The 26,439-nt window shown below is 41.8% G+C and overlaps 3 protein-coding genes and 1 long non-coding RNA gene across 14 annotated transcripts in view; 1 reads left to right on the forward strand and 3 right to left on the reverse strand.

Moving 5' to 3' along the window:
• The window catches only part of DNASE2B (deoxyribonuclease 2 beta), a 33,515-nt gene extending 28,809 nt beyond the window's left edge, over positions 1 to 4,706 (reverse strand). Inside the window, exon 1 of the mRNA XM_032696148.1 lies at positions 4,600 to 4,706. The gene's annotated coding sequence lies outside the window, so the exon portion shown is untranslated. The remainder of the gene's footprint in view (positions 1 to 4,599) is intronic.
• The window catches only part of SAMD13 (sterile alpha motif domain containing 13), a 33,178-nt gene extending 18,874 nt beyond the window's left edge, over positions 1 to 14,304 (reverse strand). For 2 of the 3 annotated variants that reach the window (XR_004358489.1, XM_032696149.1), the window contains exons 1-4: positions 13,806 to 14,304; positions 13,439 to 13,528; positions 8,822 to 8,906; positions 4,600 to 4,711 (exon numbers count right to left, since the gene is read on the reverse strand). Coding sequence is in view for 2 of the 3 variants with exons in the window: in XM_032696149.1 (XP_032552040.1) it covers positions 4,600 to 4,711; positions 8,822 to 8,906; positions 13,439 to 13,460 (219 nt within the window). In the remaining variant the exon portion in view is untranslated. Of the gene's footprint in view, positions 1 to 4,599; positions 4,712 to 8,821; positions 8,907 to 10,223; positions 10,315 to 13,438; positions 13,529 to 13,805 lie in introns of those variants that run through there. The other variant, XM_032696150.1, reaches the window with a different exon arrangement.
• Positions 14,305 to 14,456: 152 nt separating this feature from the next.
• LOC116790779 lies at positions 14,457 to 15,945 on the forward strand. Its single transcript, XR_004358490.1, has 2 exons — positions 14,457 to 14,812; positions 14,984 to 15,945. It is a non-coding gene; the product is annotated as an uncharacterized LOC116790779 (long non-coding RNA).
• Positions 15,946 to 18,612: 2,667 nt separating this feature from the next.
• The window catches only part of PRKACB (protein kinase cAMP-activated catalytic subunit beta), a 75,249-nt gene continuing 67,422 nt past the window's right edge, over positions 18,613 to 26,439 (reverse strand). For 8 of the 9 annotated variants that reach the window (XM_032696145.1, XM_032696144.1, XM_032696140.1 and 5 more), the window contains 2 exons: positions 24,786 to 24,950; positions 18,613 to 21,557 (listed from right to left, as the gene is read on the reverse strand). In XM_032696145.1, the coding sequence (XP_032552036.1) occupies positions 21,432 to 21,557; positions 24,786 to 24,950 (291 nt within the window). In that variant the 3' untranslated portion in view covers positions 18,613 to 21,431. The remainder of the gene's footprint in view (positions 21,558 to 24,785; positions 24,951 to 26,439) is intronic. The other variant, XM_032696143.1, reaches the window with a different exon arrangement.

Consider the following 26,439-nt stretch of genomic DNA (forward strand, 5'->3'; position numbering starts at 1 on the left):
TTTCCTGCTTAAATATAATTTGTAAATCCGAGATATGGTGGCACTTTTTTCTCTCAGACCTTGACCTTCTGACCTGTTTAGGTTAGAAATCCTGTAGGCTTTGGAGCTTTTTTCCATCTCAAAACCTTGTCATACATTTGAAAACTACTTCTAAATGACTTTTCAAAGGTCAAAATGGAAAAGAAGAATCCACATCTCTCAACTCCCTCCTCCATTTTAGACACAGGATCATCCTTTTCGTCACACATTCCTACAGTTCAGTGACACTGCACTACTCCAGAAACAGGAGTTACAGCTACACAACAATGCATTGATTGGTGTCTCATAAGACAGCCAGACCTCCAAAGGGCATCACAGCCCAAAGAAGTATACAGCCTTATCTGGCATTCTCCTGCACTGGACTTCACTCTGCTGTTGCATTCTTTTTTTTACTTTTAATTAAGGAAACCCCCACTGTTAAGTGTTGAATTTGTTATCAATAGCCAACAATGAATTCAAATGCTGGCATATTGTTGCTGTCCTCTAATATACTGCCAAAATTTAGTATTTTTGTAAGTATTATAAATGTCACACATCAATTTATCAAACTGAAGCATGTCCCTTAGGAATATTAAATGTTGTCTTGGAAATGTTAGAGATCCCATTCTTGATTATAAGTCAACATGAAAAGAGGAAGATATATATTACAGTTCAGCATGAATTTGTCCAGACTGATCTCTCTTACAATTCGATAAAGTTTATAAATACAAAATACATGGACAAACCACAATATAGTCAAAGATCAACTGAAAGTGGAATTTCTTTAAAATACCCCCAGGATACATAAGACTGTTAATCCCTCAGAGGAGCACAAAGTAACAGTATGTCTAAAAGAAAAAAAAGTTTCCAATAACTTTTTACCCAATTAGAGCAGGTCTCTTTCCAATTACTGTTGAGAATGTTAATGGTTAAAACCAGTTTCTATCCTCTCTTTTCCATTCGTCACAATTCTTTCTGTGGGAATTTTGACACCAGTGAGTATTTTGCTCATTGCTATGACCGATCTGAAGGTGCTTTTCTGCTGCTGTTCAACGATGCTATGGAGGAAGAACAGCCTCCAGCTTGGTAGGATCCCAATGAAGTAAATCCAGTACCTGGAACAGGAGAAACTCCAAGAACAGGAAAAAAGCATCTATTCCTTCCCCTTCTTCTTCTACAGGGTTCCCTGCGATTTCTAGAAGTGCTGGTAACTACTAAAGCTTTCATTGAATAGAAAACTGATTCTTTAACATCTGTGTAGAAATGAGTGATTACGTATTCAGAGTTCAAGCATTTTATATCTTTGTGTGTATTGTAAGCTTTACCTCTTCCACTTCCTTTAAGTTTCCACATAAACATGCTTCTGCAGAATTGTCACAGTTACTCCATTTTTTGGCACCAGGTAAGATTTTGTATGCTTTAGTGACTTCTCTGATTTCTTCTCTGCTACTTGTCTATTTTCTGTATTTTTTGGGGGGGATGCAACTTCAATGCCAGCTTTCAGTATGCCTTTTTTTTATGTTACCTGCAGAGAGGCACCTCTGCACAACTAGAGCTAACAGTAATTTCCCACTGTGCCTGGATGATCTCAACAGCAGTTGAATATTGTCTTCAGCAAATAACCAGAGGACTGGTTAAGCTTCAAGTCCTCCCACCACTCCTTCTGCCCTTTCTGAGAACTGCAAGGTTTTACAGCACAGGCCACATGAAAGCACGGCAGCCAGCGTGTTCCCACACTCCTCTGTGCCGTGGCTCTGCCAGAAAGCAACAGTGGACACCAGCTGGTATCAAACCCCAGATTCCCTTCGGGTAAGGGATTGCAGCGAGGCCAGGAAACCAGCACTGGGCTTATCTGGCTATCGCAGGACTAACGGGTAAGAAGCCACATGGGCAATAACAAAGGTCACAGCACTAGCATGTCTTGAGACTTTCAAACAGCTTCAGTCTTGGAGGGAGCTACAGCCCCCTGTGCTTCCAGGGCTCCTAGAGAAAGCCCAGCCACATGCTGGCAGGCAGCATTTCTTTGAAAGTGTTCACACCTTCACCCTGCATCTGGTATTCCTCCCTCTTTAGGTATCCTCAACTTCTTGGCTTGTCTGATTTGCTTGCTGATGTTATGGTTTTTTATTACTGGGCAGCATCTTTGAGTTGAATGTGTTTTCATCATTGAGCTCTTTTGATTTGCTGACATCAGTGGAACTCCAAGAAGGAATAAGGTATAATCATCATACAACCATCACTTCTTACCAGCACTTAAAATACGGTTTTAATAAAACATTCTGCAGCTCTTAAAATGTCTTCTCATAGTCCTTAAAATACTGTAAGACAAATTCAGGTCTTAAAAATTTTTTGAGTCACTTGTTTTAGGCAAGTCCAGATGTATTCAGATTCATCAAAAGAAAGTTGGACTCTGCTACTGTTGTGTAAAACCTGAACATAATAACAAGATTACATTCTGGGCTATGGATGTTTTGTAAGGAAACCATTGTGCTACCCCTACCAAAGCAGTTCAGTGGTAAACAACTTCCCAGTGTTGTAGGTGACACTGAATACTTTCCTTTACCACTTACAACCTCATTCTTTTCCCAGTACATATTCAGGGTAGTAGCAGATCTGGTTTCCAGGGGCCCACGCAAACTGCAAATGGCAGAGGAAAACAGAGATGGCCAAAACTTCGGCTGCATGACTGGTGCTCCACAGACAGAGCATGGCTGGGATTCAAACTGAACCTGTCTGCACTGCCATACCTGGAAGATCCTGATAACAGATACCATAAGAAGACAGAGTTAAAGTTAGTGGCTAGTAAATAGTGTAGAAGAAACTGAACACCACCACTGGTAAGAGGTTAGGGATAGGGTTGTTTATGGGGCTGTTTCTGATCCAGACAAGGAACAGGCTGGTAGAGCTGCTATATAGAACCAGGTACTTGCTGCTCCTTGTGCTGCTAATGGAAAGGAGGGGCAAAGAAGTGGCAGTGACTTCTGCAGTGATTGTCCATCCCACAGCTCCTAGCCACATCCTGGTGGCAGCTGTCTGCCTCTCTCTCCAAGGCTTTAGCATAAAGTGACACTGGCAGTGGAATCACAGCCACATTTCTGCACATGCCTATCCTAGCAGAGTCCTCAGTTATCCTACTGAAGCCACTTGCCCTCACTGCAGAATACTAGTAAAACCTTTACACTCCACTTCCCCGCTGTTTTCCATAAGGCTGTTGCAAATTGCTTTGCCAAAACTCGTGAGTCAGCCTCACCTTGCTGCTGAAAGATCAGTAGTAATTACTGCAGTATTATTGACAAGCCAGCTGAGGTGCAGAGAGGTTAACATATTTGACGAAAGTCAGAAGTATCTGTCAGTACAAGATAAAACCTCCCAGAGGCCACAATTACTTTGTCTGTGTGGGTTTTTAAGCCACATTTCCAGAGCTGTTGAGGAGATATGGATGCTGGTATTAAGGAATGGACACACTCAAACATTTTCTTTTTTGGTCTGTTTACCCATCTTCAAATTCTGAAAAATGAGTAGCAGTTGGAGAAAGAACCTTCATCTGCAACTTGCCAGAGAATCACCCAATGGCAGGCTTTTCAACCCCAAGAATAAAGATACAAAAGATACTTCATTATATTCATCAGTTACAATCAGATGGGATTTCACAGGCATGGTGCTGAAGGCCAGCAACATTAACCTGATCAACAATGTTATTTCATATGAAATACACAGTGTCCCTGCAAAGCTGCCAATAACTTGCACTAGCCCACTGGCTTGGAAGGTCAAGACATCTGTTTTGATAACTAAGTACAAATGTTGGTGACTTATTTCCTGGTAGTTGCACTTAAACCCACAGATTTATCAGGGAAGGTGCTGAAGTGACAATCTAGAGATATAAGTTACTTCCCTATGGAACAAGTGGGCTGTAGGCCAAGTAAGCTGACTTTCCTATTCTGCTCCCTTTACCAGTTTGCTGGTAGGTGAGTTACAAGGGGCCATCTGACTGTTAAGCTCTTTGCTGATCAAATCTACCAGAAGAAGCCATCCATCAGCATCAGCAGCTACAAGGCCCAGAAACAAAGACCCAACCTCTTTCTCAGACTGTCATACGAACACATTGCTCCCCTACCAACTTCTCCTTTCCCTGTTCACTTGTACTGCCAAGTTCACTGTAACACAGCAGCCCCTTTTTCACCCCAGGCCTTCAGAAAAAACTTGTTGCTTAGGAGCCCCATGTTTTATAAATACTCATGAGTGTACTTGCACAATACACTAAGAAAGAAGGGAATTACTATTCAAGACAGTGAAATTGAGTGTGTTGTACGGGAAGACTTGAGTTCAAGCCAGAAAATTTGTTTAGATTTCTCATCTTTCTAATGACTATTTTAAACAAACTCCAACTCATTAGACAGAGCTTGAAGAAAAATATTATTACTCAAAGTTCATAGTCCCGTGGATTGTCATCCAGTAAGACTCAAATCCCCCCATTAATGTGAGATTTTCACTTCCATTTTACAGTATATAGTCAGGCCTATGGCAAAAACGTGCAACACGAGAAACTGGTGGCAGTCAGAAGGTGTTTGATAACAGGTTTACCTGTTCTTGAAAAGCACTGGCTTGTTCTTCAAATCCAGCTGTTCTGAAATAATTCACAACATCAGTAACAGCCCAGTCAGCAGGATCTGGAGGTCTCCCATTCTCTACTGAACTGCAAAGTGAAAATCCAGACAAGTAGTCACTAAATGCGTGCAGAACATCTGCTGCTTCTCTGTGCACACCACACGTACGGTCCCTCCCTCCTTGTTTCTTCAGGAAAAGTATTCTTGGACGCACCTCCCTCTGCCCTGATACAGAACAGTCATTCCTGTTCTTTTCCATTTCAAAGACCTAATGCTGGGGACAACTTCCAGGTACCTCTCCCTTCAGAAAAGAAGAAAATATAGGAATCTTCACATCAGCCAAAGGTATTCAGTCAGGATCTTCCTACAAGTGCGCTGCCTTTGCTGTTGGAGAATGAAGACTGCCATAACTGAGGATCCAAATTCCTGTCCTTCAAGCCTTCAGCTTGTTTTCAGCTACCAAGTACCTAACGAATTGTGGGTCGATTATTCTTTTTCCAGATGAGACTGTGCTTCCTTGTAACATGGCTAGAAATTACTGGTAACCATCTTTACCTTATAAAAACAACATCAAATAATAAAACATAAACAAACAACATCCCCCCCCAAAAAAAAATAAAAAAGAAAAACAAACAAAACAAAAAAGAGGCACCAAATGATTGCACTTATTCTTAATATAGAAAATTTCCCAAAAGTGTTTTTGGACTCATCTTCAGACAAATCTGTGGACTTCCTAAATAACTATGAATCTGAGAAAACATCTGTTAAATGCAATCAGAATTAATTCCTTCTGTGATTAACCTCAGGCAATTGTTTTCCACAGCAGCAAAACCAACCAAACATTCATATTACTATCCTTATTCTGCCTTTCTTTTCCTCAAACTGGAATCACCATATCACAAAGATAACCTCTGTGTATCTAAAAATTCTTGGTAAAAGACACACAGTGAGCTTGATTGCCTTTTCTATTGGGATTTAAGAGGATGAAGAGCAAGACATCAAAGAGTTTCTCTAACATGTTTTTCCAACTGAAAGTCCTGAAGTTCATGCCAAATATTTTTCACTGTTCTGCATGCTTAACCACAACACCAATGAAGAAATATTGAAAATGTACAGCTCAGGACAGAAGTCAGAATCCTGTCCATTTCAGGGCTGAAGCTGAGCAGCAGGACTTGGATTTCAGCAGCACCAGCTGGAACAGACACGCAGATTATACTCTGCTGACACCATTTTTGTTCTGTCCTCCAAATTTTTCTTTTCCAGCTATCACCACCTCTGCCTTGCCTGGACTTGTATGTCTTTCAGCAAAATAACCAGAGTGTCAACCGTTTTTCAAACCAGCCAAACAGAATCACATAGAGTGCCTCCCATCACTGTTTCTACAACATCCTAATTTCTACAACTTTCTGAGCCCTGGGAAGGAGGACTCATGAAAACAACAGTTTTTGTATGTCCCCTAACTCTTGAAATGTCCCTGTCAATATGGTAACACAGGGACTCATCCACAATCTATGCTGCTCTTGGCCTTCTAGAAGCAGTTTCTTTCACTTATCACATATCTCAGAGCAATAAGCAAAGGACCAGTTTTTTACTTTTGCTCATCACATAATGACTTGCTTCATGAATTGCTTCACTGATTGTGATTACATAGAAAGCAACACTCAGTAAAATTGAAAATGGGACTATCTGGTCTTATCAGAGCTGCATTTTTTTTTCTTTTTTTTTTTTTAAGGCAAAGAATGCCTTTCTCTTAAGATTTTTCAGTGTTGTGCAAATTCTGAAGCCTAAGAAGTAAAATGTTGAAAGCACCACAGAAAATCTACACGTATTTATAAAAGCAGAATTTGAAGAATTATATTTAAATCTTTGCACTTTCCCTGCGTTATAAACTATGACTTGCAGTGACTCATCTTCTACTTAAAAATAAACAAACAAAATCTCAACAACTCAGTATTAGAAAAAACTCTAGGAGATACCGAATTTAATCCTTCCTAAATAGCAAATAAAAGGTTCAATCTGTAAAAATACATCCTGACCATAATTTGCTTACTTCTCCAAACATTTTAATTTCAGGTTAAATATGGTCCCAAACCCTCCTTCCCACAGTTTTTTAGCAGCCCAGGTGTGTTGGGGTTTTTTTGTAGCTTTTCTTTTATCACTAGGGAACTACAGCTTGGTCCAGCCCCATCCCAGGCCCAACTGCAATGACTTCAGGGGCTCTATCTGTCATTAACTATTGCAGGAAATAATTGCAAGTTCCTTCCTCAAGGAATAGCATCATGCTGGACCTTGAGTGGAGCCAATTTCCACAGCTACAGCTGCAGAAGACTGGAAGGCATGGGGCAGACTGCTGGAGGCTGGCTGGATTTTAACCCATCTACCCACACAGATGCTCATTTAGCTTGCAGACTTTAATAGTCTCCTCCTTGCCCTGCTGTTGACATGGCTCTATTCTTTAAACAAGGAAAGTGAATATATAACATCCATAGTTTAGCCATACATTGCTTTATGCCTGACATCCTGGATGTTGTAAAAGGACTTAAGAGGACTGGCATTTTAGCCTTTGACAGGAGATACTAGATGCACTGACAATGTATAAAGATTAGGCTTGTCTGCTTTTTACCAGTGTCCCTGTGCCTTTATTGCCATCATGTGGCAGAAACAGCAAGGTCTGAAAAGCCATAGCTGAGAACAGATTTTATCCAAGCTATTTATAACCACTTCAACAAAGTGTCAAATACTTCCTTTGTACATAAGCACACAAACATACTATATACATTCATCTAGAAAACACAGCCCTGATCAGTTTAATTACATTTTCCATCCATTCTAAAAAGCCACCTTAGCAATCAGTATTTGAGCCTTTTTCACTGAAGCCTTGGGGAATATGATTAAATGTGAACTGTCCTTGCTTTGACTGCCACCCTTCTCCTCCCACCAGAGTACTCATTGTAGAAGCCAGACTGTCAACTGAAGGTGGCTTCTGAGGGACATACACAATAATCCATTCACAGTCACTGAATAGGAAAATGCTCTTTATGTTGGTGTGGTATAGCCAGCATCTCAAGTGAAGGGGCAGGATGCTGATTATAATGGCTGCCATCAGATCTTTTGATGCTGTGTCATGATCAGGTGTTTTATCAGCATCCTGAAGTGACCGTTACTATTATTTATATTACTCTAGTGCCTGGTAGCCTAAGCATTGTCTTGTTGTCTTGGATGGCTTATGTAAAAGGGATCTGAAGGAGAAGAATGAGCTGCAGCTGCGCAGAAGTGCTGCAGTTCGAGAGGACAGACAAAGAACTCACTCTAGTACCTTTCTTTGTGGTTTGTTGTTGGTTTTTTTTTCTTTTAATATATATGCATATGTGTACATCTATCTCAGCATGGCTTCTATAACCATAAAGCAACAAGGCCAAACCATAAAGCAGCAAGGCCAGATTTTTCCATACAGAACTTCACTTCTCAGATCACGGCTTCGTTCAAAATTGCTAGTCCTAATCTAAGAATTTCTGACCTTTAAGGATAAGTAAATGCCTACAAAACAGTCTCTATTCCTTAACCTGCAGTTTACCACATAAAAGGAAACAGTAGAGCAGTGCACACCATATCTGTCTTATTCCCACAGCAGGTCTGAAGTAAAAACCCAGCAGTTTAGGGCTTCTCCAAGAAACAGCTTAAGATATCTGTTTCAGAAGAGAACTGACACTGAAGTGATATGCTGCTGCTACTTCTCAGCCCCTAGACAGGTGGGCTGACAGCAGAGAAGGGCGTATGTCTTTCTGAATGAGACAGAAAGCAGATTTCCACACAGGACACTTCTCTCCATTAGGCACTGGTTCTGCAAAAGCCACGAGCAGATAGGTGAGCAGAGGTAGAATATTGGTTACAGTGCTACCACTTTCTCTAGTAGAGAGGAAAAAAAATTAATGAAGGAAGGTGTACCCCTAACTCAAGTTACCAGCTTCTACATCTCTCCACTGCTATACAGTCCTTCTACACACCTCCTCTAAGCAACTCAGTGCCCTAGAGTCTTCTATTTCAAAGTTGAAATATAATAGAAATAGTTTACAACAGACAAGGTTTGAAACGAGCAAAGATGGAGACATCCACAACTGCCAACCACATTAGGTCAAAGGAAAACTACATTCAAAATCCATGTCCTGTTTACAGAAAAGGAACATTTCGAATTCACTTACTTTTTGACATCCAGAGAGCCATTTTCCTTGTTTTCCATGTCAACAATTAGCATGGGGAAGATAGAGGCTTCTTTTACTTCAGCAACTGATTAACAGGGAGGGGAAAAAAAGCAGTGTGTAATTATTGCTAGTATGACAAGAGCAACATAATGTAACAGAAACAAGCATTCTACAGGGACACAAGCATGTTTCCACCTGAGAACAACAGCGCTGTCAAAGACTGATTTTCTCAGAAGCTTGGCAAAGCCAACAGGAGATAATGAACTAGAAAAAAGTTGACCTGTGCTTCAAACACAAGAAATATTTATTGCCTGAAAATCAAGGAATTTGATCCTTTTTAAGTGTTAAAATATTGATCAAATTATATATTCATATACATGGAGACTGACCTACAATATACAGCTGTGTATCAAGAGAGCTTAACAGGCCTTCAGTCAGCCTGTGAGGGGTCCAAACAGACGCATGATCTTATCCTTAGAGAGGTTTGGAAATCATAGCCTTGCTTTACAAATGGGTACTCCGGGATACAGATGAGCACAGTCATTTTTGCCCATCTCACACATAAAAAGGGTAAGCAGAATTACTAATTGAGCACCAAACTCCTGAGGCTTACATCAGTATCTTATCCGTAAGACCATCCTTCCTGCACTAGCTTCTTTTATAGGTATAGTATACCAAACTCCAAAAACGGAAGGAGCACATGAAGCACAGAGGAGAAAATCCCATTAATTTCCTTCCTCACTGCGTGCTGCACCACTTTCACCACATAGCTTTTTCCACCACTCAACAAAACGCAGAAATGACCTGAGCCTTTCCTTTCCGTTCTCAAGTAAGCCATTTCTGGTTTAGAGAGCATCAGAGAACTGACCAAGGACTCAGGATGTTCTTGCTGTGTAGCATTAATGGATGCCAGTGAAATGGCACAGGCTCTGGGAAGTACATAACAGGGAAATCATGCTCCTCAGCTAAAACTTTGCAAAAATAGAGAACTGCAATTAACACTGTTGTTTAAAAAAAAAAAAAAAAAAAGATCCTTTATTAAACATCACGTAAAGCACGAAGAAGATAGTAACAAACAAAATCGAAAAGATGCTTCCTGCAGCGGTGACCGAACAACTCCACGTCGTGCCCCGAATCACTTCTCGGTTCACCTGAGGTGACTGCAGGCGACACCCGCACCGCACTACCTGCCGGACGCCCCCGCTCCGCGCCCGCGCAGCTCCCGGCGCCCCCCGAGCTCGGGGCGGGCACCGCCCGCGGAGCCCCCGGGGCTGCCCTTCCCCGCGGCCCCGCCGGGGCTGTGACACCCGTTCACCGTGTCACGGGCACCCCCGCGCCCGCTCGCCTGCACCGCACCGTCAGCTCTGCCTGGGGCGGGGGAAGCGAGGCAGAAAAAACCTACCTACGAGCAACTAAACCAGTGCATGGTCCCCGGCTGCTGCGGAGCGCCGGAGCCCGCGGCCCCCGCCCCCCCGGCGGCAGCGGGCGCTGCGCGGCGGCTCCGAGCGGCGGCGGGCGCGGCCCCGCCCGGGCCGTGACGGGCCCGCCCGCGTCATGGCCGCCGCCTTAAAGGCGCCGCGCCGCGGGGCCGCGCCCGCCGGGAGCCGAGGGTCTCCGGCGGGTCTCCAGCAATCCGGCGGGCCGGGCACGGAGCGAGGCGGGCAGGGAGGGAGAGACGCCCCCGCGGCGCTGCCGGCAGCGCGTACCTGCGGGGCAGCCTCGAGCAGCGGCGTGCGGGCACGGCGGGGCCGACCTGCCGGCGGCACACCGAGAGCAGCGCTGGGCTCCCGGTTCGGGACCTGAGTGCCTTGGGACCTCCTTGTGGACATTTCCGCTCCTACCGAGCGACATTGCTGCCCTCAGTGAAGTTCGTCTCCACGAGGAAGCAGCCTTAGAGAACACGGTGCCGGTTGCACACTCTTTGGTCAGGTAAACCCAGAACCGAAAGGCATCTCTCGGGTGTAGGCTTCATGATTAAAAACTCTATTGTTCCTAAACTCGAAAATCTGCCGACAGGTCACTCTGCCCGCATTATCTCTCTATGCCTTCCACTAAACAACAAGCAACACGTTGTCATCTTTAGTATATATGCCCCAACTCTCCCAGCTGACCCTGCCGAAAAAGATAAATTTTACACTGACCTGCACTGCCTTACCCAAAAAGTGCCTGCAGACGATAAGATCATTATCCTTGGTGATTTCAACGCCAGAGTAGGAAAGAACTTTGAAGCCTGGAAAGGACTATTAGGCAAGCATGGTGTTGGAAACTGCAATGATAATGGTCGACTTCTGCTGGAATTCTGTGTGGAGCAACAGCTCACCATCACTAATACTATCTTTCAGCAGAAAAATAGTCTGAAGACAGCCTGGATGCACCCCAGATCTAAGCATTGGCACCTCATTGATTATGTCTTGGTGCGACAGAGAGATGCCCGCGATGTCCACCACACCCGTGTGATGCCCAGTGCAGAATGCCAAACAGACCATCGGCTTGTGCGCTGCAAACTCAACTTCAATCTCACATTCAAACCCAAAAGGGGCAGTATCCCAAGGAAGAGACTCCAAGTAAACAATCTCCAATCAGCCACAGTGAGAGACAGATTCCAGGCAAATCTTCAAGCTAGGCTCGAAAACCATTCCACAGATTCTACAGATTCCTCTCCTGAAACACTCTGGCACCATATTAAAAACAGCATCCTGCAATCCTCTGAAGAATCCTTAGGGTTCTCCTTCAAGAAGAACAAGGACTGGTTTGATGAAAACAATCAAGAGATCCAGGAATTGTTGGAGAAGAAGAGAACTGCTCATCAAGCACACCTTGCACTGCCATCCTGTCATGTAAGAAAAGCAGCCTTTTGTCTCGCATGCAGCAAGCTCCAACAGAAACTCCGTGACATCCAGAACAAGTGGTGGATCGATCTAGCTGAACAGACTCAATTATGTGCAGACACGGGTGATCACAGAGGTTTCTATGAGGCCTTGAAAACAGCATACGGGCCCACATACCAGGTCCAAAGCCCTCTACTCAGCGCAGATGGTCAAACGCTTCTGACAGATAAAACCTCCATTCTGAATCGATGGTCTGAACACTTTCAGACTCTTTTCAGTACCAACTGTGTAGTTCAAGACTCAGCAATTCAGTCCATCACATAACAAACAGTGAAGTATGAACTGGATATTGCCCCCATTTTGGGAGAAACTCTTAAGGCCATACAGTAGGTGAAAATTGGCAAGGCAGCTGGGGTTGATGGAAGTCTGGAAGTTTGTCACACGCATGTGGACAGCAAACTTGGCCTTCTCTGGAACTCATGAAACTGGAGGTTTGAGGTGATGGGAAAGGGGAGTGACCAAGGACAACGGAGCCACCACCACTACCATGCCTCTGCCAGCACTGGGGAAAGAGAGGAGGTGGAGACACCGATTCCCGGGGACATATGCATCTCTTAGAGGTCTAAGCTCCAGACTTTTATTTCACAAGTATACCACACCCATGGGATTTGCTGTACAGGAAGGTACAATTCAAAGTGCCTACAAATGACAAAGTCTGGCCCACTGGCAGTAAAATCTCACCTACAAAGTTTTCAAGTTTATCTGGCAACAGCGCTTTTTTTTTTCTTTATTACACTCTCTTTTTTTAATGTCTTCTTCAAAATTTTCCTTGATTCATGATGTTTTCTAATGGCCTAGAAGCATTACATGGATGAGATGTTGTCAGTGCCAGGGGAATTAAGCAAGGAATACCAACCAACACATCCCGCTTTCCCACGCATAGGCTTTGCAGCCAGGGCTGTGTCCCAGCCAGATGCTGTTATCTTTTCACTATCCCTAACAGCCTGGGTTACTTCAAATTTGTGGGGTGCTTTACTTGCAGAGTTTCCTTCTGAGTCAAACCACTCAAATTACACCCTTGCTGTTTGCTGCGAGGCAAGGGGGACATTACAAATTACCTGTGGATTCATACAGAACCTAGAGATTTCTGCAGAGCTCTGTGACACGAGTGCCCCAGCCGGCACAGACAGAGCCTGCTGGCCAGCAGAGCACGCTCACGGGGCTGTCTCCCAGGCACCGTGCATCTGTCTCACTCCCAGACAAAGCTTGCTGCACCCTGGCTGCACCGAGGTTCAGGTCACCTAACTGCTAACCCGACACAGTTAGGAGCACTAAAATCACCAGAAAACTGGACTTCTGTGCAAAGGACTGTAGACATGACTTCCCCAACCACTTCATTTTGTCTGACATATGCTGTTAAATAAATAACCAAAGCTTGTAAAAACTATGCAAATAACAGCACTCAAGCATCAACAGAAGTGTTGAGAACAGAGAGCAGTGACAGTCCTCACTCCTTTGGATTGAAATAAATGCAGATAAACAAGATAAATAGAGTATTAAATGTAGTGCACCCTAAAGAAAAACCTCTTTAGTTCACATCCCAAAGCATACTGTAAAACATGGCATATTTGTGTTGGACAAGTAAGCCAAGCAAGGCAATTCTTTTCTGTTTCTTGAGAAATAAGCATTCTGAATGAGGCCATAATGAGTTTTATGCATCAGCTGGTTTCTAACTTTGGTAATGAACTGACATTTGAGGATACAAATATAAATGAGTTATTTTACTCACACTCTCCCCTTCCTTCCATCATGTTCTTCAATTAATTCTTTGAGTATTTAAAGTGAGGCTCACACAGTACATGCATTCCTTCTAGAGGACCTTGAACAGCAAAGAGAGGAATTTTAATAAAATGGGTTATGGAAAAATTCAATGCGGAATATCATCTGTAGCTTGTATTTTCATTCATCGGGGTAGGGTAATTTAATTATAATGAAATTACGTCTGGAGGGAGACAAAACAGAAAAGTGAATTAGTCTTTTGTTTGACTATTTGCATCCCACTTCTGGCAAAAAAACAAAACAACACCACAGTTTCCAAGTTGTGCAAGGGAACAAAGTGAGACCAGGGTTGGTAGCCCTGACTGGCTGTGTCTCACCTTCTGCTGTCACACAGGGGGAAACACAGAGAGCTCAGCGCAGATATCGGACACCAGTCGACCCTGTTTTCTGGGTATTGGAAAAGGCCAGTTTTCTACAGAAAGGCTATCATTTTTTTGTCCCTGTCAATGAAAACAGTAGATGAAGACAAAATGCACCATGCATGTGGCAGAGTGTAGCGCCCTGTTAGTTGTGCAGTGGATACTGAGTTTCAGCTCCCCCGGAGCTAAATAAAGCCCTTTAAACCTTCCTTATTCCAGTGTCCTGGGTAGAAACATGGTTAAACACAGGGAAAGTTGAATAAGGAAACAACGCAGGACTTGCGTGGTTTCCCACTGAGGGAAGCCGCCCTCCGAAAGCTAGCCTTATGCAGAGCAGAATGGGCCGTATGCCTCTATAAAACAGGTATTCCTTTGCCACCACGGCCCGCCCGCTCGGTGCCCTCCGCAGGACGGGCCGGGGCAGGGGCCGCCCTCACCGCGGCGCGGGGGCTGCCGGGAGCGGGGCCCTTCCCCTCACGGGGCCCTTCCCCTCACGGGGCCCTTCCCCTCAGGCGGCCCTTCCTTTCCCCTTACGGGGCCCTTCCCCTCACGGCAGCCCTTCCTTTCCCCTCACGAGGCCCTTCCCCTCAGGCGCCCCTTCCTTTCCCCTCACGGGGCCCTTCCCCTCACGGCGGCCCTTCCTTTCCCCTCACGGGGCCCTTCCCCTCACGGCGGCCCTTCCTTCCCCTCACGGGGAGCGCGGCTGCTGCTTCTCTGCGTGCTCAGGGAGACACTTCGGGGCTGGCGGGGATCGCTTGTGGTTCACCGTGAGGAAAAGCGAACCAGATATGGGCAAATTGCGGAGACATTTCATTTAAATGTGCTGGCAGCCAACAAATGATCAACTCCTCTTAATGCACAGCACTGGCGGCAGGGGAATCAAGGGAGGGGCTCAGGCTGGTTTTAAGTAACTCGTCACAAGGGTGGAAGTGACATGGGTGTACAGATGACAGCTTGTCCCCCAGGTGATTTTAGACAGCCTTGGACTACTTAGAGTAACTAAGGGTCTTTTCCACAGTCCCTGGCAACTACAGTATACTCAGACACAAAAACCCTGTTACTCGTCCAGGTTGCACCTTTCCAACACTTTACTCTCAGAAAACTGTCTTTTCAACTCCTGTCCATTGTCTTTACAGTTGGCTGGAAGGGAATTTTGCCACTTACCTTGCTGCACAGCATCAGCAGCTGTTGGACCCATTGTCCTGCTCTCCCTTCCCTACTTCAGCACTGCATACATAGGAATGAGGGACAGTTCCCATCAAGGAACTCTAGTCTGCCCGAAGAGTCCAGCAATGAAGCACCTCTCTTCAATTCCTGCCTTGGCCAGGAGGATCCTCCAAAAAACTTTTGTCTTCTTCACAGTCCCCTTCTGACCTGCCAGGGTTTTCTGCAGGGCTGAGCACTGTCATGTTGCTCTGAAGTTCTGCATAAAGCCTAGACAAAAGGCTAAAGATAGCATTGGTGTTAAATAAGTGTGGAGGGAAGGGAGGCAGAAAACCTGCGGCCAGAATACAGCAGAGTGACTTGGTACCAGCCTGGCATTCATTTTCAAGGCAATTAAGTGTGCAGTGCTAGATCAGAGCACAACAGCCAGTCAGCCTCAGTTTACATTCCACGCAGTTACCTTGGTACACTCCTGTAAGGTAAAACCCAGGATCTGTAGATGTGCAAAAACTTTTGTCAAAGCTGTGGGTGTCAGGCCCAGTGCCAGGGTTCAGAGCTGTGCAGGTGCACAGGCTGAGTCAGTGACACAGCTCCCTGCCTGCAAGCCTGGGGGGAGGAGCACGGCCCACACTTACTGACAAGGCAGGGTGGCAAAGACTCTTGGTTTGTCCTGATGGAGAGTCCCTTGAATCTTTGCACTAGTACTAAGTCCTAAGGTACTTTTTATACAACATGCGTTACCCAACTGGTTTTTGTAATCATATGAATCTCCAATAAGATGACTAGTGTTGCACCCTCCTCGTACCAGTCTAAAAACGAACGTGTACAGCAGCTGACTGCAATGCAAGGCCAGCAATACCTTTCTGCTTTTGCTTCCTCTTGTTTCCAGGACTGAATTGCTTAAATAAATCTTCCTGCGTGTGAATTATATCCACTTCACTGAGAATTTCCTGCCCTACTTACTTTGTTGTGCAACTTCTTACTGTGGTAGTCGCTCATATTAAATAAGCTTCTGTCTGGACATAAAGCCTTGTTATTTTAAAGCTTATACTTTATATTAAAAAATCATTGTAAAAAACACAGCTCATTTTGCCCACACTAGCAGTAGGACCTGCCACACATGCAAACATCAAGTAGAAAGATGAGGGTAAAGATGGAAGAAATCAAAAGGACATCCCAATCAAGCATTCATTTTGTTGAACTGTAACTTAGATAACTACATATACATTCAAAGTAGCAATGTAGATACACAGTAAAGAGCAATACTTCTGGGAGAAGGCAGTTCCTGTGATATTGCTGTGTACACCAAAGCATTAATACGCCACTAAATGCAAATGGGGCGTTGGATTATTTTTTTTTTATTTAATCAAATTATCTTGGTGGGGGAAGAATTTCAGACAGTTAATCAAGCCTTCCAACACTCCAGTTTTCTCTTTGTTGCCCTAATCACCAGTAATTTTTCCTGGAATTGACTGGACACACTCAGAATGAACCACACTGTCTGCCTGGCTGCTGAGACCTTGCTCCATTTGTGTCAACAAACCTACAGCTGTGTCCTTTCCAATCTTCCACAGCACCTCGGAAGCAAAGGCAAAGGAGGACGTTTCTGATGACTGCCTCCCAGCAAAGGAAAACATGTTACTGTGGTTGCCTGCGTATGGGAACAGATGCCTGACCTCCGTCCTCAAACTCCTTCCAACTGCAACAACCGTTCATCCTAAAGAGCTTTTGTGCTGCAACCTTGTACACACGTTGGGCAGAGCCTTTATCTTGTCCTTGGCACAGATGCCTCACCTACAGCCGGGCTGCTTCTAACACAGAGAGCAGCATTTGCAATCAGACACTACACTGCCACTGTGTGATCTGTCAAAATCTAAACGTTTACAGAACGCAGCACTAGTAAGAAATATGCAAGTTTGTCACTGGCTTGCTTTTAAGCTTTAAAACAAAGAGCTACATAAACACAATTCTTAGAAATAAATTTTTGCAAAGCCATTTATATTTGACCTTTGGAGGGAGGAAACAGGATAGCAAGGCTGTAAGGATTCTAAAGGAATTTTTACCGGCTTTGAAACACAGTGTTGGGAACTCATCCCTAAGATTTCATGGAAACCTCAAGCTGCTGTTACCCCACTGAGGTAAGAATTTTTTGTAGTAGTCAATTATAAAAATAAAACACATTTTCAATATATGCAAGTTCCTTCAGACAGGCATTCCTTTTTGTAATTTAAAACCCCTCCCCAAATCCAAACCACAAACCAACAAAAAAAGGTAAAAATGGGACTAGACCTTAGATTTAATTAATACTTTTAACTCATCATCAAACTCAGAAGTTAGGGAAGATATCCTGAGATCTTATCTTGCCTCAAGGTACTAAAAAAAAAAAATCCAACACTTCACATAATCCCTATGTAAGATGACAAATATCTGCTATCTATAAGGCATTTAAACATCCTTGTGGAGCTCTACCCCTTTTACTGCCCAGTCTGACATTAGACACTGGAATTTTTACCCTTTATGTCAGAGGACTCAAATCAGTTGATTCCTCAAGCCTTCAATTAAAAACATTTTTTAAATGTGTGCAAGGCCCACACTTGTAAAACTGTGTGGTCAAACTCTTTTTTTTCTGTTTTTAATCGTGAAACACATCCAGATAAGCTATGTACACCCCAGCTGGAGAACGGAACTGTCTTTTTACCATTTTCTTATGGAATGTTCTCAGAATTCTGATCTGGGATAAGTCCTCCTCACGCGCAGCAAATCAGAAGAACGCATTTGAATGACATGTTCAAATCTGTGGCTCAACACGCTGTGTTTGCATGGGAGCTGTAGTAAAAGCAGAAGGCAATAGTTTTGCAGGTTTTTTAGCTCAGCTCTAGAAACAGTACAGAGGCCTTTGAACTGTAACGTAGCAGTAGTCCTGCGAAACCAAGCAGCCAAACCCGCAGTGAGCGGGGGCACAGCAGCAGCAGCAGAGGCCAGAGCTCGGCTCGCACAGCAGGAAGAGGAGGAGCTGCAGTACAGGGCAGGTACCGGGGCCTCTCCTAACACCACTTGCAGAAAAAGCCTCAAGACAGACAATGCCAAGCCCATGAACAGTCTTTACTTCTCTCAGTTATTTCACAGCACAATGAGACACAGCACAAAGTTTGTACAGCGGGATCTGCAGACAGTTTAAAAACAGGCAATTATCTTTAATAAAAAGCATTGAGTCTAAATGAAAATAATATGAAGACAAACAATACTGAAGCTAATGATCACCTTGCTTGCTTTTGATTGTCTAAAAAGTCCAAGACTTGTCATAGTGCCTTTAATGTTCTCCACATCACCTTCTCCAAACACCCTAGTTAGTGTAAAGCTTAATGTGCCTCAACTCGTGTGTGTGGGTAGGTTTCACAACCTTTTCCTCTTGCTCTCAAACCCTACTTGCAGTGTGTGGGGAGGTGCAACAACTCTCATCATACAACATTCTGATTCACAAAGAAGCAGCACAAGTGTTGTACATAATTTAATTTGCACTTCTGTATATAAATGTTTACTATATTGCACACTATTGCAGCACTTAAAAACATCTAATTATTTGCAAAAATTAGTAAAATACTTTAAAGGATTTAAAAATAAGGGTTTTAATGCAACTGACAAGATAATAAAAAAAGCAATTTACTTAATGAGATACAATCCTTTATGTTGGAAATGAAAGTTACATACAACTAGAGTACAATTAAAATATACCATATAGTTCAACACTTAATTCCTCAAATGTGTAAAATTAACAAGCTTCTACTGTCATAGATATACAATTTTTCCATATTGTGAAAAGGATTTTTCAAATTAAATACAGGTAACATAATATTCTGTAGTTATATTTCACGACTGTGTTTAAATGAGAGGGTTGTATAATACTCACATTGTCAAATGTACTCACTAATGCCTTGGAAATTGCACACTTCCCCTCCTTTTCCAAAATAGAATCTCGTTTCCATACTGAAGTCTATTATGCCATATTGGAAAAGTGTTTAACTTGCTGACAGGATTTTCATAAAATTAAAAAATAGCAGAATATCATGGCATTATGATGACTTTTCCACTTATGCCCACGTAGAATTTAATCTGGATATCAGACAGACAGGTCAGAACCAATTTCCTAGACTTTTGTCTTATTGTACACGCAAGATGAATGATTACAGTATATTACAAAACAGAAAAATCTCTGAACCTTTCTAGAATTATAAATGTAATGATTAAAAATTAAAATCATAACAGAATCAAATTGTGATCTCCAACATTTATTAAAATCTTTAAAGTTCATAAACGACAACAAAGTTACTGTAGAATTTATCGCATACAGCTAGCATACAGCAGCATGTCCTTGGTCTAAATGAAATACAAAAGATTTTAACATTTTCATACAAAGGATTTCTTTAAATTTATTAATGTGACGATATATCTTTGTTACATAAAATTTGCTACAGCAAAGTATCTTATACTTTTCTTGCACGTATGTATATATGGGTGGACAAAGACTGCATTCAGTGTCAGCCTCCTAATGACGTTGTGCAAAAATGCTCAACAACCTAAACACAGAGAACGTTGGGTGGTACGTTTCAGAATCTTTTGTAAAATGTCTATAAAGGCTTTTCTTTAGGGAGTCTCATACAGATTAAAAGGAAGGAATGCCATCAGCTGTTGATTTGCTCTGGCACTCAAACAAATACAATGGCTATGTATCAGTATAGCTCAGTTTTTTAAAAAACAATTCATCCTTGTATGCATGTAAATTTATCATAAAACATGAGTCTAGTTTAAACTGTTTAGATGTGCTGTTTTAAGACAGGTCACTGAGACAGCCAGAACCAAGTGTAGAAATAAAACTACTATGAATAAGTTTAAAAGCAACCCCCAGAAAAGTGCTGAGCCGCTGATTATTAACATTGAAATAAATGTGTAGAGGTGCCCAAAGCTAGCACATGGTAGCAATACCTTTTAAGTCAGTTGGTGAGAGTATACAAAACATAATTAAACCCAAATACCTGTATCTGTGTGACCATACATTCTGGTTGATTGAAAGAAAGTAGGTTAGAAACAAAGACAATGCAACTAAAATAAATTCAGCTGTTGCAGTTTTTAAACTTTCTCTCTTTTCTTCGTGAATGAAGTGCTGTAATTAAAAAGAAAATGATTGTAGCAGTACTCCATCCTCAGTTTACTAATATAGTATACCAGAATAAAAACTTGGCAATAACCTCTTATTCTTAACAGCTAACAAAAAATAACCGTGTTCATCCAGCGATGCATCTAGAACAATATTCTGCATTTGCTAAACCATTTATTTTTCACAGCTAATGGCAGAGCGCATTTTGCTTTTTGTGGCATGATGGTTCTTATTCTAATGGATGCCTTTTGAATCAAAAAAGGCTTGAAACAAGGAATACTTTGGGAGCCCAGACATTGGCTACTTAAAAAAACCCCCACAAAGTGAATCAAAATGAATCATATTCTCTACAATACTGACCAAAACTTCCTTTAAGAGTTTAGGGTTCTTGATCTTAAAAAAGCCATTTTATACCTGCCAACTGAAATGCTGGTAAGTTGACTTGGTTTAATATGGTCCAAAATCCAGACCAGGTGGAATTCCTGCTCTCATGGGACTGTAAGCTTTCCATGGTACAGTCTGGTTATGGCAACTTACCTACTGCCTAGGTGGGAAATATGAAGGAAGGAGGCAGTGACAAAAAACTGCAGGGATGTAGAAAACCAAGGCACGGGGTCTAGCTACTGTCCCCTACTTAAGCCATCCAATTGATTCTACTGAATTTTGGTCAGCCTCCAGGAAGAAATGTTTTTAAGTTAATTTAGCAGACATTTATATGGCGATAAATACTACCTTCAAAAATGCTAAAAATGTTGGCTAGGTTTAGTCTGAGCTACTAAAAAATTATTATAAATTGTAGCATCAGACACAAGACAGACATGAATTATTGGCTGGCACAGACTAGAAGCAACATTTATCTTTCACTTCAGTCTAAATCACACTAGCCGCAACACCTTCCATTTCACTCACACAAATAATACATTATTCAAAATAAAATGGAGCATTCTTGGGTAAAAAACTACTTCATTTCAAAGGGGGAAAATGAACAATACACAGAAACAAAGAACGACAGAAACCAAAGTTAAGTAGGAAAGTGGTCTATTATTCTGTGTTACTGCACAAACAGTGCTTGCTTAATTGTGCCTAGTTAGAAGGGTTGGTGCAAACTGCACACATGGAAGATGGCAATAAAGACCTCAGTCGGCTTTGTGGAATGAAGTAACTAGGTAACTGTTTTGACATATGATGGTCTCAGCTCCACCTCATCTGTTAACAGAGTGCAAAGATCCCAATGTGAGCCCTGATGTCATCTTGTCCTCTTACTCCTACTAAAAATCAGCAAATTCTTTTGCACATTTTTCTGTTAGAGACGCACGAATATCTTCTTCTTCATAGTCATCGAAGTTGCTGGTATCTCCAGGACCTCTGCACTTTGGTATGAATGGAGCTTCTACCTGTATTGGTGGGAGACACAAAAAAGCACACGAAACGTTACTGGCCAACAGATTTAACATTGTGATAATGAGCACAGCAATATTCCCATTAATCCTCAAATCCTGCCAAATCAGGTATTACAGGCTAAAGCTGTGGCACATAAATAAAGCCAGTCTAAGAAGGTACAGGCCTCTAGACATGTGAATCTAAGTTGAAAAAGACTAATATCTCACTGACAAACATCATTTAAAAATTACTTCCACTTTAAACCAAAGTTTAGTTCTCTCCTTGCAGAGGCGATCCTGCTCCCTTGAACTCATCAGCTCTGTGGCACAGCTCCCAGCACAGTCATGGCAGAAGCAGAGTAGACTGATTGCCATCAACGCTACACAAAAATCTTAGGGCAGTTTGGAACCCCTCTCCTTCCTACTTACCAACGACCCTCTCTTTCCAAATAAAAACTAACCTAATACAAGTGTAAAAGAATTTGTTCTGCCTCTCCTACAAAGCTCCTCCTAGGACCGAACTGTAAGTGAGAGGTGAAAGCCTTTTCAAAAAGGCCACAATGAGACACAAGAAATGACACGAAGGAGTCACTCAAAGACCGTACCGTAAGGAAAGCCAAAATATAACAAAATGATGGAGGCAATGCAAATTTAGACCTGGAAACACAAAGTAATCGGACGAGTGTCCCTGTCCCGAACATCCCCAGCAGTGAGTGTGCCAGAGGCAGCACAGTGGGGAGACAACTAAGCAGGGCAGGCACAGCTCCAGCTCCAGCTGAGGCAGAGGATCACATCACACTGTGCAACCAGGTAGATTAATGGTGGTGTGGATGTGCTGTGTGTGTAAATCAGTAAATTAAAGAGGTACAGCACAGACCAATACAAATTATACTCTGCTGACTTTGGGCGATAACACTATACACCCCAAGAAATCATACTAACTTTTGCCTTTGTTTGTGCAATTGTCACGTGTATCCTTTTGTTCCTAAAACAATATACACGTTTCAGTGATTTATCCTGACTGAACACACAGCCTGTGTACAGAGCTACCCTATAAAGCCACACATGTACCATTATCTGAATTTCTGTCTCTGTCTTCTTAAATTGATTTTCAGTTACTCTCTTACAGCAAAACTCAGAGCACAGAAAATATTGCATTTCCTACTGGAATTTTAGAATGCTGTCAAATGAGACACGTCAGACCTTTTCCTATTACCTTCACTAAGGAAATTGCTAAGAAGAGATTGCAGGAGATAACAGCAGCTTATAGTGGAAATACCTGTTTAGCCCTAAGTACAACCATATTATCAGGCAGTATGTTAATAAATAGCTATGCAAACACACAAAGAAAACAAGACTTGATCGTATCCGAAATATTAAGTAATTGACTGGTTCACTTATGACTGTAGCATTTAAATTTAAAGAAAAAATAATAAAAAAGAAATAAATAATTCACATGACATTAGCTGCCAAGGAACACTAAGTTTATTCAGGAGAATACATGCTGTGGTAACAACCACTGTGAAAGGCTAGTATAAGCCCAAAGTTTATTGCTGTATTTCTATGACTGCTTAGATGATATTACAATGTATGCTATTGTTTCATACCCTTAGTATTACAGGATTTATTCCTTATAATGAAAAGCTTCAAGCTTATTCAGCATCAGTTTTCACAACCCTTTAAATCTTGTAATGGCTATTTTGACTGTACTACTTGCTAACATTTTAAAATATTTCTTATTTCTGCAAAAGTAATTCTCTACAGTAGTGCACTAGGAATGCTAAGAATATTTAGCACAGTATTAAACCATCTGATTTAATCTTATGGAGCCTGAGTGTCCCCAAACAGCCTACCAGCAAATGAAACTTGGTGCATATAAATCCACCTTGCAAACAGGCATTAAGAAACCAAAGAACAATAATTACAAATCTGCAATGGAAAATATTTTCTTAAAAATATCTATACTTTATGCAAGGAATACAGGATCTGTTAACTGTACCCTGTCTAGTAGTAATTAATACATTAGTGAATAATTCAATAACTGTACTGTCACGTTTGTGCAGACAAACAACCAGTTTCTTTTTATAAACTATTGTAAGTATTTAGCTTTGGCCTTTAAAATACTGCTCTTACAAGCAGCAAGTTTATGCCTCTATAGTTCAGACTGTTAGTGTTTCAAACTCAAACCAATTTTTTAAAATATTATCGCTTGTCTCTAGCCCTTTTCCAATAGAGACTCAAAATTATTTCTCCACCTGAGTCTTCTGGGACAACACCAATTTTAGTCTTCTATTGCTGTGTATTGAAAAACGAAGAATTCAGAGGTTACATTTAAGTGAACAAATAATTTCTTAGGATTCTGTTTCTAGTTAACTCACTAATCTACAAATATTTAACTTTGACTCTACATTCAAAGGGAGAGGTAGCTTTGGAGCTACTGGAACCTAGACTGAATTATCATCATCCTCATCCCTTCTGGCAGCTCTGCTTCATTCATCCTGGCAGCACAAATGTGTTGCCCTCTAACAGATACATTAATGGCTGCTCACATGCTGAAAATATTCCCAATTGTCTCTATTGCTTTTGTTCTTATGCAGGTCCAAAGCCCAGTGCAGACTGGGCATAGATTTTCTAAAAACCATATTACAAGTTGTGTTGATCAGGGAACTGGAAAACCGTTCTTAAGATGCCAGAAAAAAAAGCATCCAAGCTCTTCCCATCGCCCCAGCTCATGGAACTGCAGTCAGTCCAAGCATGGTGTCAGGAGACAAAAACTCCAAACAAGGAGGAGGAAGGACGTTCCTTTAGGAGAAAAGAAAGAAAAGCTCTAGCTTTGGCTGGAGCTTCTCCACTCTGAAGCACAGTCTGACTGCTGGGAGCTGGCTGGAAAGGAGAACAGATTCCTCTCTGCTGTGGAGGAGTATTTATAGATGCCACTATAGCAGGGGTTAAATGAAAAGCAAGAGAGGCAGGAGATGGCTCACTCTGAGAGAATCCGGAAACAGACTAAAGCCCAACATGTGTTAAAGAGAACATGAATGTACACAGAGGTTCAGGATAAAATACCAATAAGAAACAATCATAATCAATCAATACATATCCTTGGCAGTCTTAAAAGATGGAACTACCTCTACCTTTTCTCAGTTTAAATTGATAGATTTAGGAAAAAAACCCCAAAATAATTAGAAATTTTACTTCAATCCCTTAAGGACCTGTAATAGTTTTGACCAGGAAGAGTCTTACCTTTCTCTGATAAATGGCAATCCAATCTGTAGTTGCAAACCACTTGTGATTCTTTATGTCATTTACACCATTCTTGAGATTTCCATATCGTTTGGTCAAATCTACCTGGAGTAAATTTCTTAGAAGATCCTTTAGGTCTGAACTGAAGTGTGACGGAAACCTCACCTAAAATTATATACCCACAACATTAAAAAATATTATACAAATTTGATTCTTCTCCCTGTGAAGTGAAACAACTTCATACAAAAGGAAACAGTGGGCCCATTTTCTATCCTTCCTCTAAAACCAAATCAAGTAGGAATGCATGAAGTGAGAGATTATTATTGTTGCACAGGTATTTCTGTTTCAAAGAGCCTTTATCAACAGCATTACCTGGTCCATCTACCATTTCTTGAGCTGAAAGTTTTTAGTGGGCAAAATATTAATTTAGCGTAAGAGTGATATAAAAGCCAAGTTTAACTTAAGTTGGTTCTCACCAACACAACAATCTCAAGACACACTCAACTATTTTCTAGGAATAAATTTTTAGATTATATTATATATATGCACACATGGGAGACACAGTAGAGTACAGCATATAAATATATAGACACGCTCTGAAATAACTGTACATTCAGCAATCATATATGAAAAGTCAGTCTGGAACTTTATGCTGTACTGCAATCTGTCTGATAACTAAATGCACCAAGATTAAAAGTCTTACATAACTAACATAGCACTATTTGAAGATTGCATGTGAGTGACTTGCAATTTATTCAAACCTGGCTAAAGGATATTTGAAGATGATTCCTGGGATATAATTACAAAGGGTTTTACTAGCAAATGATCTACTGACACCATTTGAGATGGCAGAGAGAAGGAAGGGAAAAAGAACAAGCAGAAAGCTATATTTATCATCCTCACTCTCAGTGTTTGACACTCCCTATATTCAGCTGATCAATTATGATGTAAATACAGAACATGGAATTACTTAAAAACATTTGTGATATCAAGAAGTCTAATTATCAAGGGCACTGCTTTAGTTCACCTATCAATATAGGTCTATTGTACATTATGAGAAATTAACAGGTTTTAATGACTATAGTACCTAGACCACTTAGAACTAAGGAAATATTAACTCAAATTTTTAAGTAGAGAACTAAGAGAATAAGGTAGAATGAAAGACTCAGGTTACAAAGAACTGCTAGCTGAAGACTGAATGTTAAGAGTTTCCAGAGTTCATGTCCAGTGCTGTTTCTGCAGCCATCCATCCATGGACTCAGTAAAAAAGGTAGATGATCAACAGTACAGACGTCAAGCCAATGAGATAAAACTGCAAAATTGCCCAACTTTTTTTCTTTTCTTTTAGCTTAGAAGAAAAAGATTTCTTTAAAAATAGATGTTTGTAAATTAATTCCCATATATTCATAGAAACAGCCGAAGGTTCACAGTATTAAAGCCTTTCAAAGAGCAACAACCTTCTTGATTTAAAAAAGAATCAATGTCAGTGCAGTGCACCACAGGCCTGCTGAGTACTGCCCTTGATTAGAAGCAGAGGTACCTGGTGCAGCACTGCTGTGTCTGTGCAGGGACAAGGGAGACAGTAACTGGAACAGATCCAGGGAGCACAGAGAAACAGAGACAACACTGGCTGGCAGGAGAAGCTGCAGTGTGA

Source organism: Chiroxiphia lanceolata, chromosome 9 (assembly GCF_009829145.1).
Source record: "Chiroxiphia lanceolata isolate bChiLan1 chromosome 9, bChiLan1.pri, whole genome shotgun sequence".
Lineage (NCBI taxonomy): Eukaryota > Metazoa > Chordata > Aves > Passeriformes > Pipridae > Chiroxiphia > Chiroxiphia lanceolata.